Source organism: Aulostomus chinensis, chromosome 19 (assembly GCF_037954235.1).
Source record: "Aulostomus chinensis isolate RoL2024-O1b breed Wild chromosome 19, RoL_Achi_v1.0, whole genome shotgun sequence".
NCBI lineage: Eukaryota > Metazoa > Chordata > Actinopteri > Syngnathiformes > Aulostomidae > Aulostomus > Aulostomus chinensis.
The window spans coordinates 24,422,962-24,441,531 of NC_141338.1; the positions used below are offsets into that span (position 1 = coordinate 24,422,962).

Below are 18,570 nucleotides of genomic sequence, written 5' to 3' on the forward strand. Positions count from 1 at the left end.
CGCTTATTCCTTACTAGTAAGGGTCGCGGGCGAGAGGCGGGTTCACCCTGGACAGGTCGCCAGTCCATCACAGGGCCAACACACAGAGACAAACAACCATTCACACTCACATTCACACCTACTGTAATAAAGATGTTTCTGTGGCAGTTCCCAAAGAGGTAGAAAATGATCCAACACTGTATTTAGTTCATCAATGTACTTCTTTAATGTTAGTAACGGTACCGGGATCTCCTGCTCATGCATCCCAAGCAGAATCAATGACTTAGCTGCAAGTCACCTTATTTGAACTCTTGAACATCTGGAAGTAGTTAAAGGGGTTTTACAGAGGGGGTCTCACAAATCTACTGAGCACCAGGACTAGTTGGTGCCATTCCGACAACAGGAAGGGACTGGGAATAGTGGAGATAACACAGACACACATTCCAAGAACATTTGTCTTTTAGATCTACGTAAGCTTATATCATGTATATGCTTGACTTGTAAGTATACGTGAGTACAAAGTATTATTAAAAGATAATATATAAGACAACAGAAAAACACTTAATATCACCTACAGTCAATTTAGAGTGTCCAATCAGCCTAGTCCCCAAATTGCATGTCTTTGGACTGTAGGAGGAAGCCGGAGTACCAGAGAGAACCCACGCAGGAACAGGGAGAACATGCAAACTCCACACAGAAAGATCCCGTGCCCCAGCCGGGGCTCAAACCCAGAACCTTCTTGCTGTGAGGCGACAGTGCTCACCACTGCACCACCGTGCAGCCCTGCTCCAACTTTGACAATTGCAATTACTTGCCAGCCAGAGTAAACACACCAATCTATTTTTAAACACACTATTTATATATATATATATATATATATATTTGTGTGTGTGTGTGTATATATATATATATATATATATATATATATATATATTTGTGTGTGTATACACACACACACATTCATCCATTCATTTTCTTTTAGTGGTGGTAGGGAGCCCGCTTATCCTGTTCAGGATGGTGGGGGTGGAGCCTATCCCAGCAGCCTTCCCCCTGGACAGGTCACCAGTCCATGGCAGGGCCAACACATAGAGACAGACAACCATTGGCTCTCCCAGCCACGCCTACGGTCAATTTAGAGTCTGGATTAACCTGGTCCCTCTTGATGTCTTTGGACTGTGGAGGAAGCTGGAGTACCAGAGAGAACCCAGCAGGAACAGGGAGAACATGGAGACTCACCCAGAAAGACACCGTGCTGCAGCCGGGGCTCCACCAAGAACCTTCTTGCTGGGGGGCCACAGTGAGGACCACTGCTCCACCGTGCTGCTCTGTTTTGAACACATTTTTTTTCAATTTATCTTTTCTTTTAGGATTTTACACACACACACACACACACACATATATATGCCTCCATTTGGACAACAGACTGTTCAAATTTAGCGTGCATACACAATCAAATGTATATGTGCTTTGTAGAATTTGGATGTGTGCCTTTATTACGGTCACCCAGTGTTAAATGTGATTATTTGTGATAGCTGTATCACACAATTGAGTGTGTGATTGGAATTTCCCACAAGCGATTAAAAAGTATTCTGAATCTGAATATGGGGGGGAGGGGGTCACCACCCTGAGTGCTCCTATGACCACTGGGACCAGGTCAGCCTTGACCTTCCACATCTGTTCCAGCTGTTCTTTTAACCCCTGGTATTTCTCAACCTTCTTCCTGATTCTTCCACATCCATCACCACTGCTCTCTTCTGCTGTTTGTCCACCACTCCTGAGTCCAGTTGGTTCACCAGTAGCTGTTTGTCAGTCTGGAAGCTGAGGTCCCACAGCACCTTAGCCCTGTTGTTCTCCATCACTTTTGCTGGTGTGTCCCATTGGGATTTTGGTACTTGTAGTCCATACTGGGTACAGATGTTTCTGCACAGTATCCCGCCACTTGGTTGCTCCTCTCCATGTACGCTTTTGCGGCTCGCATCTTCCACCCTGCTACTATGTGTTGGACTGTCTCAGGAGCATCCTTACATAGCCTGCACCTTGGGTCTGATCTGATGTGGTAGACCTTGGCCTCTATGGCTCTTGTGCGTAGGGCCTGCTCTTGTGCTGCCATGATGAGTGCCTCTGTGCTGCCTCTCAGTCCAGCGTGTTCCAGCCATTGGTAGGTCTTCTTGATTCCAGCCACTTCCTCATTCTGGTGGTTGTATATGCAGTTTAGGGGCTTTCATGTCCACATCTGTTCCCCTTCCTCCTCACTCTCTCTGAGCAGCTCGTCCTGAGGGGCCATCTTCTTGATGTAATCTTGGATATTTGATGTTTTATCCTGGACAGTGGCTCTGATGCACACGAGTCCTTGTCCTCCCTAATTGAGGAACACAAGAACAACCCCAGGTTTCTCTCCAGTACTCTAGCCAGACTCTCAGGAGAGCCACAGCTCTACTGAGCCAAATATTCCTGTTTCCCTGAGTAACAATGATTTCATGGACTTCTTTAATGACAAAATTCTATTTATTAAAGAAAAAATTGTTCTCCTCCTGTCATCAGATGACAACACGGCATCTATAACCTCAGAAACCTTAGCACTTCTCTCTTAGATATGATCAATGTGGCGCTGGTATCTGGTTCCATCCCACAGTCCTTTAAAGTGGCAGGAATTAAACCCTCCTCAAAAAACAAGCCTGGATCCAGAAGTTCTACCAACTACAGACCAACATCACATCTTCCTTTTCTCTCCAAGGTTCTGGAGAAAGCAGCTGCTAAACAGCTGTGTGACTTCTCCACAGCAACAGCTGATTGGAGGATTCAGTCAGGTTCCAGGTTCATCCTAGCACAGACACAGAACCAGTCAAAGGTACCAGTGACCTCCTACTGGTACCAGATGAGGGACTGGTCTCTGTGCTGGTCTGATTAGATCTCAGTGCAGCTTTGATACCATTGACCACCATATCCTTCAACAGAGACTGGAACCTGTCACTGGTATTAAAGGAACCACACTAAACTGGTTCAGGTCATATTTACTAGGTCCATCTCAGTTGGTACCAGTTAATGATGGTTCCTCTGAGACCACTACAGTCAGTTCTGGTGTTCCACAAGGGTCTGAACTCATCAATGATCCACATGGAACAAACCAGCTGACTAAACTGGAGGCCTGTCTGAAGGACAGAAAACATGGAGGACCCATCATTTCCTTTTATTAAACTCTGATAAACTGAAGTTCTTGTGCTGGGCCCAAACACCTGAGGACCATCTGATCTGATGAGACAGGTACCCTGGATTGCACCACCCTGGCCCCCAGCACGATGTAAGGATCCGTAAGCTTAGTGTACAGCCTCAGGGTGCTGGACTCAGGGTGAAACCCTCTGTGCATGGTGAGGAGCTGTCTGGTCTTGATGTCTGTGGCTTTTACCTCTTCCTTTGGCCAGCTTATGATCCCAGCAGGTATCTGATGACCGGCAGTGCAGACATGTTGATGGCTGGACCTTGTTCCTCCCGTTCAGCTGACTCTTCAGTACTTGTTTTACTCTCTGGAGGTATTTCACAGTGGTTGACTTCCTTGCTGCCTCCTTGTGGTTTCCATCAGCCTGTGGGATCCCAAGGTACTTGTAGCTGCTCTGGATGTCACCTAAATTCCCCTCTGGTAGGTCGACCCCTTCAGTTCTGATCATCTTGCCACTGCTTGATACCATCCGGCCACATTAGTCCAATCCAAATGACCTCCCTACATCGTTGCTGTAGATCCTGGTGGTGTGGATCAGTGAGTCAATTTCTCGCTCATTCCTGGCGTAGAGCTTGATGTCATCCATGTAGAGCAGGTGGCTGACTGTTGCCCCGCTTCAGAATCGGTATCTGTTACCACTGAGGGGTTCAGACCTACTCAGAACAGGAGTGGTGACAGTGCATCTCCTTGGTTTATGCCACACTTGATGTTAACTTGGGCTGCTGGCTTTGACTTGGCCTCTAGGGTTGTCTTCCACACCCTTATCAAGTTTCTGACGAACGCCAACAATGCCTGCACCTTATTCACTGTTGTCGACAGACTGACAAACCCTTCGGCATTGATTCCTGCTGAACTGCTGTCCAACAAGTCATGCATTGACTTTGCAGCCTTTTTTACAGATAAAATTCAGAAGATAAGACAAACAGTATGTGGCTCCTCCAAAAGCAACTTAGTTATGTCACCAGTTCCTCCTCAGTTTCTCAGAAATCTAGAAACATTTCAACCCATAGACCATGCAACTCTGACAGAAACGGTTCAGAATTTAAACTCCACGACCTGCTGCCTTGACATGATGCCTACAAGCTTGCTGAAAAGTGTTTTTCATTGTGTTTCATCAGATGTATTGAAGATAGTAAATGCTTCTCTTCAATCAGGTCAATTTCCCAGGGCACTGAAAACTGCAGTAATGAAACCTCTCTTAAAAAAGCCTAATCTAGATGCTTCAGTACTAAGTAACTACAAACCCATATCTAACCTTGCGTTTTTGTCAAAGTTCATTGAGAGAGTTGTCTATCAACAAATTCATTCTTTCTTGACCCAAAACAATCTCTTCAATGCTTTCCAGTCAGGTTTTCGACCACACCACAGCACTGAAACTGCACTTATTAAGGTGTTAAATGACATACGCCTTAATACCGATGCATCTAAAATATCAGTATTGGTACTACTAGACCTTAGTGCCGCATACGACACAGTCGATCACAACCTGTTGCTCGACAGACTGGAGAGGTGGGTTGGACTTTCTGGTGCGGTGCTAAATTGGCTCAGATCTTACCTAGAAGATCGTGACTTCTTTGTCTCGCTTGGGAACTGTGAATCTGAGCAAACAAAGATGACGTGGGGTCCCGCAAGGCTCTATTCTTGGGCCACTTTTGTTCAACATCTATATGCTCCCACTGGCCCAGGTCATAGAGCACCATAACATCTCCTACCACTCATATGCTGATGACACACAACTTTATATTACAGTGTCACCATGCAATTACAGTCCACTGCATCCACTGAGTGACTGTATCCTACAGGTCAATCAGTGGATGGGCCAGAATTTTCTCCAGCTCAATGCAGAAAAGACAGAAGTCATTGTGTTTGGTCCCAAAAACGCAAGGCTTGAGGTCAGCAGCCAACTTGACTCAATGACACAACAAACCACCGACCAAGCTAGAAACCTTAGCGTTGTTATGGACTCAGACCTGAATTTGAAGAGCCACATAAAAACTGTCACTAAGTCAGCCTATTATCATCTCAAAAACATTGCACGAATCAAAGGATTTCTCTCTCAACAAGACATGGAAAAACTCGTCCATGCATTTATTCTTAGTAGGCTAGATTATTGTAAAGGTGTCTTTACAGGTCTCAGTAAAAAATCAATCAAGCACCTGCAGCTCATCCAGAATGCTGCTGCCAGAGTCCTGACCAACACTAAGAAAATGGACCACATGACACCTGTCCTTAAACCACTGCACTGGCTCCCTGTGTGTCAAAGGATGGAGTTCAAAATCCTGTTACTGGTCTATAAGTCACTGAATGGGCTTGGGCCTAAATACATGTCAGAGCTGCTGACTGGGTATGAAGCATCCAGACCCCTCAGGTCATCAGGGACAGGTCTACTCAGCATCCCCAGGGTCAGAATCAAGCAGGGTGAAGCTGCTTTCAGCTTCTGTGGTCCACACCTGTGGAACAAACTCCCTGAACCTCTGAGGGGGGCACAAACTCTCAGCTCATTTAAATCAGGGCTGAAAACACTGCTGTTTACTGCAGCCTTCTGATAGTATTGATTTGGGATTGATCTGGGTGATTTGGTACTGATGGATTGATTTAATATTGATTTGTCTGCTGTCGAATTGATTTTAAATGATTTTTGAATGTTTTAATTCACGTATTCGATTTTTAACTGTTTTTGACTTTCAATGTCTCATTCCCTCTGTAAAGCCCTATGAATTGCCCTGTGTATGAATGGTGCTATACAAATAAATTTGCCTTGCCTTGCCCTGTGTGGCACTGAGTCGTAGGCTTTCTGTAATCAATCCAGGCGCTGCACAGGTTGGTTGGTCTGCTCTTACTGTCTGGGGCGACTGCTCTGTCAACCAGTAGCTGGTGCTTGGTTCTTTGGGTGTTAGTGCCAATTCCTTTCTGAGCCCCATTGTTGGATTGACCATGTGCTTACTTATCTTAGCCCCTACTGAGGTTTTTGGTTCACGATCTTCATTCTTAGGTCAGCAGCTCTTGTATTGAGGCTGTTTGTATCTATTGGGGCTTGGTACCCAATCTCAGTTGGTGGGGGTGATGATGACATCCCCCTGCTGACCTGTCATCCTTACTCCCCCTTGCCATAGTATTGTTGTTGTATCTTATTAATTTCACAATGAGGGACATGAATGCTTGTGTAGTATGTGTGTGTATATATATATATATATATATATATATATATATATATATGTGTGTGTGTGTGTGTATATATATATATGTATATATGTATATATATACATATACACACACCGTATATATACACACACACACTGTATATATAATGTATATATGTATATATATATGTATATATGTGTGTGTATGTATATGTATAAATACACATATATACAAAAATATAAATACACTCACAAACACACACACAATTGGGGTCCCCTGGTTTGATTCTTACTTCCGCTGATGATCATGTCAAAATATCCTTGAGCAAGATACTGAACCCCTAATAGCTACTGATGGCCCTGTGATGGACTGGCAACCTGTCCAGGTTATTCTCTGCCTCTTGACCATCGTCAGTTGGGACAGGCTCCGCCCCCAACCCTTAACAGCTAAGCAATATAGAAAATGGATGGATGGATCTCATTATCTCAGGCACGGGGTCTTTCTGGGTGAGTCTCCATGTTCTCCCTGTTCCTGCTGGGTTCTCTCTGGTACTCCAGCTTCCTCCACAGTCCAAAGACATCAAGAGGGACCAGGTTAATCCAGACTCTAAATTGACCGTAGGCGTGGCTGGGAGAGACAATGGTTGTCTGTCTCTATGTGTTGGCCCTGCCATGGACTGGTGACCTGTCCAGGGTGAAGGCTGCTGGGATAGGCTCCACCCTCACCACCCTGAACAGGAGAAGAGGGAGAACATGGATGGATGGATGATGGATGGATGGATGGATGATGGATGGATGATGGATGATGAAATTAAATGAATTCTAATAAGACTGCTGCACACTTTTTCCACCACTTGGTGACGGATAATTCAAGTGCGTGGTGGTGGTGACGATGATGATGATTTGAGCAGATTTAGTTGAAGTGGTAAATGACTACCGAAGGTTATCTGAATTATTATAGCCTCCTTGAGTTAATAAAAGCAAATTGTAGGCTGCAATAAACCACATTAACGAGGCTTGTTCGTTTAAAATGTGTTAAGTAGCGAATGAACACAAAACTCGCGTGAGTCAGATGGGAGAGAGAGAGAGAGAGAGAGAGAGAGAGAGAGAGAGAGAGAGAGAGAGAGAGAGCATGCTGACTGTCTCTGAGTCACTCTGTCTGCTCTCGGATGCTTCAGCAGCGCTCCGCCGTCTTCTCTGTGAGTATTAACCATTATCACACATTGTTCATCTCCATGCTGTTCACCACCGTTCTCTTCTCTGATGATGTCCGAGACCAACGAACTCGTTCATCCATCCGAACGAGACATCAGACTGGGACAGGTCGGCACTTTCCTTGAGTTACGGTTGTGCCGGGAACTTAGACGTATAGAGCGGGATGAAGAGGCGATGTGGTCCTGTAGAAATGACAAACTGCATCCATACTGAACAATTTATCTTTAATCACCCGCTTTTATGTCAAATGTGAATCTGCAAAGGAACACTAGCTGTTTAAGTGCCGGAGAGTGAAAGTGTGCATCCAGGTACTTCATTTTTGTGGATTGGGAAGTAGAAATTGATGGAACTCAGATAAATGACTCAGAACTTATTGGAAAATCAGTCAAGATTGTTACTTGGCCGTGGTGAGGTATTGCATGTAGGTTTATTTCCTCATATGAAGCAAAACATATCAGCTGAAATGCCGAAGATGGAGTGGAGGTCTTTTAGAAATACTGTACTAAACGTTGGGTAATTAGCCTTCAAATAATCTCATCATATTAAAATATTCTGTATGTTTGCAACACGTATGTGCATAAATGTGTTTGTGTTGTGTCACCTGCAGCTTTCACAGCATGTTTTGATGGAGCAGAGCTGCTCATTGATGCAAACAGACCTGCAGCAGCAACTGTAACACAGCCTCCGTGCCATTATTCAATTTCACAGCAGAAAAGAAAACATGTTGAAGGGTTGTAGGCTCAGAAATAAAGAAGCTGGTATAGACAGGTCAGTGAAAGGTTCAGGGACATCATATTTCTTTGACATAGTTATGTTGAAACTAACATTAAGCTAAATAAAGATTTTCCTTTTGTCCTGTGCTTGTGAGACCGTTGGCGAGCCTCAGACGCACTCTCCCGTCTTCTTCCTGATTATTTCTACAACTTTACAAAACCTACAATCAAAGAGGTGTGAAAGGAGCCCTGATTTGGTCTTCTACTTATTGAAAAGATAGACACAAGAAAAATAAAAGGAAAACAGGAATAAACAACACACTGCTGAATTTTTTTTTTTTTTTATCAAGTAACACCACATGGTACAACAATCATTTGCCTTTGATTTGGACATAATTGGCCATGGTTCATCATCAAATCAAAGCTGAGAAAGAAGCAAATAAGATATGCAAGAAAAGTAATGCATTATTATTTATATGTAACCCATATAATTGAGATGTTGGGAAATGTGCAGTTGTGCCTCTGTGTTTTTAGCAAGACACTGGAACATTTAGTTGTTTATATCTCAACTCAAACCATGATTTTTCCCTTAACCCAAAAAAGTCGTTTTGTACCATAACCTCATCAGACCCTAGCCACAGCATTGTCAGAACGATCTTAGAATATTTCATTTTCCACTGAGACAAAAAAGAATGTCTGGCATATCGCTCAAGGTTCTCATCGAAGGGGCTGTGTACACGCACGGTCCGACCAGGACTCAAACACATGACCACAACACGGCACACGGACAAGGAGGCTGAAGCCCGTGGGGACTGGCGTCTGTCGCCAGCTCTTCTTTGGATGTGTCCATGTGTGAGGCTTCCTCTGCACAGCACTGGACTCACGGGCGACTGTTGGATAGGCGCACTGATCACTAGTATTGCTTTACTTGCAAGATTATGGTTGAATAATTGTGCACTTTCATAAGATAAACAAAGGTTTCATGAGAATACAGAACTGCCAGTACGAGTAAGAAGTTGCAACACCTTCGTTTTCATGAGGTGCAAGGAAATTTGTTTTTGAAAGGGAAATGTGTTGTACGTGCTATGATGAAAGCCAGTCAACTGACCAATCCCATTTGGGAGCACAACCATGAGTGGAGCTTATTAATGCTGACACAAGCTGATGGCACACGTGAAGGCCAACCGTGCTGCAGGCCGGCCAGCTGCAGGGAGGCTGCTTCATTCAGCTGCACGTGTTCCATTTCTGTTGAACTCTCTCTTATATGAATCGATGCAGGTATCAAACAGCCACAATTGACAAAAAGCTGCATTGACATAAAAACATTCTGGTTCGTTGGCCCTTCTTTATCGCATTGAATCTACAAATACAGCATTGCAGTTGGACGCCGCCAAAAAGTGTCGCCTTCAGTCTTCACCACCAAAGTCTTTTCAAGTTACCCTTGAGTCCCAGCGACTTGGGTTCTAGGGAAATTTGTAGACATCCCTGACTTATCACTTTAATGAAAAACAAGACAAAAATCTCCCCGTGCGACCTGCTGAACACACCGGTGGTGTCCTCACCGACAGCACTGGTGCTCGCTTCTGTTCCCGCTAACAACCTCATCGCAATACCCTGCCTTTTTCGTGGGTCTGTGCCAGCAACAACCGTGGGCTGGAGGCTTTTTCTTTATGAGTGCCATTGCATTTTTTTAATGCAATATGCCAAGAATATCTTGGGGTAATTTTTTTCAACTTTGGCACAAATTTGCAGTTGGAACTGAAAATATTCCGATGGTCAAAGGTCCAGATCACGGTGGCAAACCCAGGTAACAGATGATTGCACCTGCAAAGCAGCATTCTTGTTAATTTCATGAGAGATTTAGGTCAGAGTAGTGAGAGTTCTAATCAAAGAAAGGACACATGGTTTTTATTTACTCTCACTCAAGGGGCTAAAAGCGAGAGACCCTGCCTTTCATTAATTTTCCACTTCCCCTCAGCCACCTGCCCTCGGCCCTTGGCGTGACGTCACCGCGTACATACATGGAGGCCACCTGGAGGGCAGAGGGAAAGTGGCAGGGAAAGAGTGCCGGATTTAAATGGAAAATGATTTTTCTAGTTTTTGTCAGTTACATCTGAAAGTTGTTTGCGCAAATGTGTCTTCCAATTGATCCAAAATATTTGGTCCATTCATAAACTCGACTTTACAGAGACTGCTGTTAATCAGTTCCTCCATGAGGTAGAAATGATGAGGAACTGGAGGAACCATGGTAGACTTGGTGCTTGGAGCCTCTGAGGGCCAATCTCACAAGCTTCACCCGGGTTGCCAGAGAAATGGCACCAAAGCTGTCATGCTGAGAAAGGGTGTATTGAACCAATAATGACGCGCAGCTGGAGAGAGAGAGAACTAGTCAGACACTGATGTTGTTTTGATTGACACAAAATAATCTCAGTTTACAAGAGGGGTCTGAGGACTTCCACTGAGAAAAGCAATTGTTAAAATACATGTATGAAGCCAAACAGGCTCCTGGTTTTAACACAACAGTTCAAAATAAAAGTGACAAATTGATGGATGTTGTCCACAGCGACGCCAATGGGCTGGCGCTTGTAATTTGAAAATGATACAGAAATGTGAAGTTAACTGAAGTGTGTGTACATCCAGCGGATATGCAGACGCTGGTCAGAAGGAAATAAAGCCTGCTCCATGCCTCTTAAGGAACTTCAAACTTTCGGCTAAAACGACAGCAACCACAGTTGTAACCATAATCAAAATGTGTTTTTCACCGATCCACCGTGGGACCCAGACCTGCTAGGCTCTAGTCTCAACGCTGTGCGATTCAAGGCTGTAGTCGCATTCAAAAACCAAATGTTTGAGCTGCTGATGGCGGCTCATTTCTGGTCCTTGCATCTGGTCAGCACCACATGCTGATACATCCTCTGGCTTCATGCGCAGGACACATTTGTTCCTGCTGCCACTGTAATTCCTCGTCATGACAAATCCATCAACAGTACAAATTATGGTTCATCTCTGATGTATAGACTGTCAATGTACAAGGCAGTGTTATTTTGACTTTTGACTTGATGGTCATGATTTGATTTGATTTTTCAAGTCAAGCCCGTCTTTACAGCACTTCTTCTGATCAGAAGAAGATTGTTTTATGCCCTGACAACAGTCTATTACATTTAAATTATTTAAAGACAAATTTCTTAAAAAGCCAACTTGATATCCAACATGATAACTAATAACAATAATAACTCACACACTTTAATTAACAAGTGAAATCAAACTTGAGCAGAAAAATGATGAAATGAAAACTTGAAGGAAGCCATCGTTGAGCAGAGAGACTGCTCCAGAGAGGAGCCTCGTACGTCAGGCTGCAGAAACTGTTTCCATCATGTTGGTCCGACCTCGCCTGTAGGGCCTCATCCACTTATTATTGACTGTTAAATATTGAAAGACGAAGTTTCCAGAAACCGAGATTGTTTTAAGTCACATTATTCTTAGAATTTGTGAAGTAACCAGTAAATGGGTGGAATTTTACTGATAAGCAATTAAATCTATTGATAAAAACATGCAATACTAATTAATTTTTTTTTCTGAGGGACTCCATATTTCAGGCCTATGTGTACAGGTCACTACATGATGACCCACAGGCAATGAGGGAAATCCTAAAGGGTTATTGAGGGTTATTTTGAGAAAATTTGAAGAATCTCCAAGTCATTATCTTGAATCATATATGTGTGCGCGTGTGTGTGTGTGTGTGTGTGTGTGTGTGTGTGTGTGTGTGTAAGTATGATGGTTTTCATATCTCTAATCTTCTGTTGTCTTCATCCTGCTCTTCCTGTCACAGGTTTTTCTGCAGGGACTAGATTCTCTTCGTCTCTTTGTCTTTTCTCCTTCTCTTCATCCTGCCTTCATCCTCCAGACGCTGACGTCAGTGGAACGTTGATATTCAGGTTAATCTGATTATGAAGATTTCCTCAGTGACACCTCCTCATCAATGACGACCAAGATGGAGACTCCTTTCTACCATGATGACTCTCCTGCTGTCGCCAGCTTCAGTCAGTTTGGTGAATATGAGCGTTACCCAGGAAACAAGATGCTGATGAGTAAAAAGGCCATGTCAGTGGTGGGTAGCCATCATTTCCCTGGTGGTGGCAGCAGTGTAGCAGGAGGGAGGGGCACAAACCCCAACAGCTTAGGACTTGTCAGCAACAGCTCCCTTATGAGTGCCATGGCATCCACTGTAACATCCTCAGCTGAGATGAACCTGCTGAAGCTGGCGTCCCCTGACCTTGAGCACCTGATCATCCAGTCTAACCAGGGCCTGGTCACCACCAGCCCAGTATCCAACCCTAGCAACCCTTTCATGTATCGTAACCAGGCCACCAACGAGCAAGAGGGATTTGCTGATGGTTTTGTCAAGGCGCTCGCTGACCTTCATAAGCAGAACCAGCTGGTAGGAGGCCCCATGTCCCCATCCTCCTCCTCCAGCGTCTCCCTGCAGGCTTCGTATCAGAGGAACTTGATGTCCACCAGTGACATGCCCATCTACACCAACCTCAGCAGCTACAACCCGGGCCAGATGGCATATTCAGGGGGGCCGATGACATACGGTGGCAGCTCAAATCACAGCGGTGGTGGAGCCCCTCAGTCACACGCCCGCGGCCTGGATGCCCCTCAGACTGTCCCAGAGGTTCCTCATCCACCAGGAGACCCCACATCCCCGCCCTCCCTCTCCCCGATTGACCTGGAAACACAAGAGCGAATCAAAGCTGAGCGCAAGAAGCTCCGCAACCGCATAGCTGCGTCCAAATGCCGCAAGCGGAAACTGGAGCGGATCTCACGGTTGGAGGAGAAGGTAAAAATCCTCAAAAGTCAGAACTTGGACCTGGCCTCCACTGCCGCCATGTTGCGGGAGCAGGTCGCTCAGCTCAAACAGAAAGTCATGAGTCATGTCACCAACGGCTGCCAGATGGCTGTTGGCTCGGGATCCAAGTCTGGAGGAGGTGGCGGAGGCACTGGCAGTGAGGACTCCAGCTGCTGAGGAGCCACAGCTTCAGGAGAACAAGTGTGTGAAACAATCAGAGGTGTACTTTATGATTCTGAGATGTCACCTCAGCTCTCCATGAGCAGAGAGCACACGGTCCATCATCACAACACCTCGGTGAAACAGACGGATGCTTAACGAGACGTGTTCGTTAACTGCTGTCACTAATCCAGCAAGAGGGGGCAGAGCTTAGACAGGAAACGGGAAGAATGGATCCCTGGCCTGCAGACTTAAAAACTGATTTTGGACATGAACAGATGGGGAGGGATTTCACCTGAAGAGGTGTTCTGAAGCCGCTTCTCCAGCCTTCATTTAGGAACGTTTAGGACATTGAACACATAAACTTTACTGAATTTCTTTTTCCTGATGATGCAGTGATTCACCAACACGACAAAAAACATTTCTGTTTCAAATTTTGAATACATGACGAGTTAAGAGGAACTTTTTATAGTGGGAGCTATTTTTCTAATTCAAACTAGATTTGGGAAAGTAACCAGAACATTTCAGTAAATTCACTGATGTCACTCATGAAGTGGCGTTACGAACTGTGATGCAAATTTACAACAAGCAGTGTTTGCATTCAGAGCAGAAATGCTGCTGTGTGGCTGTGCAATCTGATGACGGGAACCTCTTTAAGTGTTCATCTCTAATTTTGAAATTTGTTTTCCTCCTTTGTTGTTGCTGGACGTTCAAAACCTTAAGAATCTACATTTGAACACTTTCAGTCGTTTGGCTGGTGGAAAATTTGCTGCCTCCCTGGATCGCCTCTGAAACGTCAGAAAGAAATGTTCTGTCTGTCCACCTGCTAAAAGGACATAAGAATCTAGTCGGAGGAAATGTGTCAGATGTTCTTTGTCATCCCTGACCTTAAATTTCAAAAAGTATTATCATCAGTTTTTCTTTTAATTTTTTGAAAAATACAATCCTGACGTGGGTGAATATTTGCCCCTCTTTACAGCAGACTGTTTTTTGTATTTGTTTGACTGATTTTGTTGTAATAATCTGCAGCAAGACAACGAATATGAAACATAAAGACAAAAGAAATTATTATTCAGATGACGTATTTAAAAACTCCTAAATTTAGTACATTGTGCAAATAATACATGGTTGTTGAATGATTTTGATGATCTTCATGTGGAGCCATTCTTACTACTGTTTCTCCTCCAGAAAGCTGAATTCATCTGCGCTTTTTGGAGGTTTGAATGGAAAATTCCCAGTGCTGCCTGGTAAATAGAGAAAGATCCAGAGTCAAAAATTGTACTTTTTATGGCAGACATTTTAAGATGTCATTTGGAATATAAAAGTTACTTGTGTGAATACAACTCTGATGCAGATGGTGTGATATTAAAAACTGGGCTTATAATAACTGAGTGCAGAGGTTTATTTTAAAAAAGGAATAGGCCTATGTATGTTGTTTCATGCATCTATATTCATATTTTCCCACATTTGATACATGAATTTAATACTTTTCCTTTTCCAGACTGTTTTCCAGTGACCTTACGGCCCAGTCAGCACATTCCCATTCTCTTCAGATGCGGCTGCTGGGTCACTGCGATGCTGTCGGAACATTTTCAGTTTGAGAAGTATGTTGCATAAAAATGCATCCTGTAATCAAAAGGATGCTGGATGGCACATTGAATGGATGTGTGATAAAATATACAACATGTAAAATCCCAACCCTTTTCTTTGTAAAAAAACAGCTTCAGAATCATTGGAAGCTTTGTGCCAGGAACTTTGCTGTTGCATGGACAAGGTGAGAGTGAGAACGGCTCTCCAGTCCTCACCTGCCTGTCAATTTCAACATTTCTACGTTTGCAGCTGTCAGACAAAACAAAAACTTTCAAACAGAAGCCTGTTTTTTTGTGAGCTTCAAAAAATAAAGTAAAGCTGCTCCACATTGAAAACATGAACCTTGTTATAGGTGACCATTCATACTTGAGGATGAGATGTTGCAGTTACGTGATTTGTGTGTTTGACAATGAGAGACTTCTAATTTCGGCAAGTGTCTAATGAGTATTTATTTTCTTTTATTTGAGGGTTTGATGTCTCTAATGATTCTATTTTTGTACAAATGTAAAAAAAAGTTGTTAACACTGAACTGATAGGTGTCTGTATACAAGCTGTTTGGTTTGTGTCGCTGTTTATCATGAATATATTTTGTTACAAAGGCCGATGTTCACTTGTTTCTCACTGTTCTGCTGTGTTGGGTTGTTTGTGTCAATACATCAGTGATGAAATATTCGCCAGCCAGTGGTTTGATTTCTGTCAGTTGAAGTTACAAGGTTTCCACCTGACAACACAAATCTTAAGGAACAAACTATTGGAACTACAATTCCAGTCATATACTGCACTGCCTCTCGAAGTGACAAAAAAGGGGCCTGGTTGGGAAGTTTCTGGGCTTTGGTTTTATTGTTAAATAAGGCAGTTGAAAGAATCAGTAAAGTGAAAGTTACGTCATCGCAAAAAATTCACATCTGTGTCAGGGAGCCATTTTGATCCGTGTGGCCTGGTCTCCCAGCTTGCTTTGTACAGCAAAATAGTCCCTCCCATTCACAAAGAATGGAGCTAAATTGTGTTGCCAATCACTTTGCTGGTGTATTCGTGTGAGAAGCAGAGACAAATATACTTCTATGGAGGATAAATGTGATGGAGAGTCAAAATGACAGATGCTGACTGGATCCAAACTCATCTAAAAGAACCGTTGTACTCGTCACAAGTTGTCCTTGTGATAGAGGAATTTCATTTTGATCTTTATACTGCAATTAAATCACTGTAAAATCTACAATGGATACAGTTGTCATCCAGGTGGAGACACAAAGAGGTGGCTGTGAAATTCACAGAGCTGTGCACACCCCTGGTGATGGTGTTATGGATCCAGCGTTTGGTCCTCAACATATCTTGGACCTCCACGGGTTTAAGGCAGCATCGTGGTTGTTTCAGCCATAGCTAATGAGTGCAAATAAAATAAAGTTGGGCTTTAAAACTCCAGACCATCATGTTTGACATGGAACATTCTGAGCTTGAACGCGCTGTCTTCTACCAAGGTACATGTATTTCTTGAGAAACCAATGAAAATGTACAGAGTCATTGCATGTTCATAGGTAACATGTTAATACTTTAATAAAATCCACAAATACTTTGATTGGAGCTAAAAATAAGCCAATTACAACTCTTGACAACCATGTATGAGTAAGGAAGCTCATTGCGGTACTTATTCATAAATGTTTTTTGTCGTGATTGTCAGAAGGGAACCGTCAGTATAAATGAGTCAAAATAAACGAGTAAGATTCCTGACATTGATTTTTTTGGCATGGAATACAGTTGAATCACCAGGTCAAAGCTGGGACTGCTGATGTTGAGGATTGACCAAAGACACACACACACACACACACACACACACACACACACACACACACACACACACAGCTTTCTTTCTATAATTTGCATTTCTTGCATAATATTTAACAATCACAACTTGAACTTGTCTAATTGCAGTTAGCTAAACGAATCTTTGTCAGTTCCAATCAACAAATTTTGTCCTTACCTGTGCAGGTGGGGGCCTGTCTCTGTGTCTCTGTATCATCGGTCATGTGGATTACATTCAGACTCTCACAGATTGTACATCTCACACAGCTGCAGCTGAATGAGTGACATCAGTGTTGATGGTCTCATAAAATTTGCCATTTTCTACACCATTCCCTCATTTCATGTCAGTGTCAATCAAATCTATCACTCAGGTCACATCTACTCGTGCCTCATTGATGCACAGTGACATTAAAAGTCTGTTCATCTACAGATTCTCACAGTCGCTGCAGCTCTCCTTACCGCTCTGTGTACCTCCAGCCTGTTCTATGGATTCTGTTCGTCATATTTATGAGGTGTTGGTCATCTAGTGCTGGATCTGCCCTTTGATGTGAACGCACACACACACAGATGTGTTGATGTAGTGAGTTGATCACCGTCAATGTACCGCTGATCCCTGACTGCATTTGTCTGGCTTTCCCACACCATGCAAACTAAAGATAAAGAGAGCAGATCCTCCTTTGTAGCTCGAGCCCCAGGGCGGCAGTGGTATGCCTGAAGCTTGTTATGTCTTGTGGTCATGTCGTGGTTTATGTTGGGCAGGTGGATCCAAAGGCAAACATTCAGCAGGCAGGACTCAGAGAGCTGAAAGTATTTATTACGAAAACCAACAAAAATCCAAACAATGCTGCGAAAAAGGTGACAACTGACAAATGCAAACAAAGGAACTGACAAAGAGGACTTCTTGAATTTTATGGTGGGTGGCAGCCAGAGTTTTCCACCACCTAATATGCTTGAGTGTGGGAAGGAACAATGAAGGAAGGAGGGAAAACTATCACCAGCAGCAGCGGTAACAATAATATGAGCACTAGGACCTCTTCATTATGCCAGTTCCTTTTAAGAAAACAAAATATGGTTTACAGACAAAGATGAAAAAAATCAAACGGAACTAAAGTACAAACCAAATTAATCACTGGACCAGACACACTGGGGGGAACGTGAGGAACACGAAGGAAGTGCAGGAGATGAGTGGACACAAGGAACAGGGCAGGGCAGACAGAGAGTGGGTGAAAAGGAAGACCCAGGTGGGCACGCGAAAGATGCAAAAACAAAGACGTGGAGTAAAATCAAGAAAGCATGAGACGGAAGTGATATTCAAAATAAGATCAGGATGCAGGAAAGTAAGGAGCACTAAGGAGTACGGCCAATGGCACACGAGAACGAAACAAGACTCTATACAAAGAAAAATGCAGTTCAGGTCCATTTGATAAGATAAGATCAACTTTATTCAACTACACTCTGGCAATTCTGTCATGACAGCAGCATGAGGGGACAAAGACACCGACAATCGTGCAAGGACTTGAATAAAAGAACAGACAAGTTAAGAATTCTATATGAAGTAAAAAAGAAAAAGGATAGGGAAGTATACACAACTGCTAGTTTCATATTGCACGCATGATAACAGTATGGATGAAGTATTGCAAAACCAAAGCTCCGAGCTAAGATAAAAAGCCTAATATAGTCAAGACATAATTTACAGTGAACAGTGGAGTAAAGACTAACAGAGGAGGCGTTGACCTTCAGACATTTTTCTGTTGAAAAGCCTGACAGCTGATAGGAGGAAGGATCTGCTGAAGCGCTCCTTCTTGCACTGAGGGTGCAGTGGTCTGCCACTGAAGGAGCCACTGAAGGACTCCACGGTCTCATAAAGGGGGTGGGAGGTGTTGTCCATGATGGACATCTGCTTGGCCAGCATCC

The 18,570-nt window shown here is 43.6% G+C and overlaps 1 protein-coding gene and 1 pseudogene across 2 annotated transcripts; one reads left to right on the plus strand and one right to left on the minus strand.

Annotated features, from left to right (window-relative positions):
* Positions 1 to 1,834: 1,834 nt before the first annotated feature.
* On the minus strand, positions 1,835 to 3,683 carry LOC147244462 (uncharacterized; annotated as a pseudogene).
* Positions 3,684 to 7,101: 3,418 nt separating this feature from the next.
* Positions 7,102 to 17,204, plus strand: june (JunE proto-oncogene, AP-1 transcription factor subunit). 2 transcript variants are annotated; one of them, XM_086187409.1, is made up of 2 exons: positions 7,102 to 7,532; positions 12,091 to 17,204. In XM_086187409.1, the coding sequence occupies exon 2, from the start codon at positions 12,241 to 12,243 to the stop codon at positions 13,285 to 13,287; it is 1,047 nt and encodes a 348-aa protein (XP_086043535.1). In that variant the 5' UTR covers positions 7,102 to 7,532; positions 12,091 to 12,240; the 3' UTR covers positions 13,288 to 17,204. The 2 variants fall into 2 exon arrangements, with proteins under 2 accessions (XP_086043535.1, XP_086043536.1); XM_086187410.1 differs by lacking the exon at positions 7,102 to 7,532 and adding an exon at positions 7,573 to 7,656.
* Positions 17,205 to 18,570: the final 1,366 nt, after the last annotated feature.

Bases quoted from the DNA above. Each gene is read 5' to 3' on its own strand.
- june (XM_086187409.1), top strand. From the start codon at position 12,241: ATGACGACCAAGATGGAGACTCCTTTCTACCATGATGACTCTCCTGCT.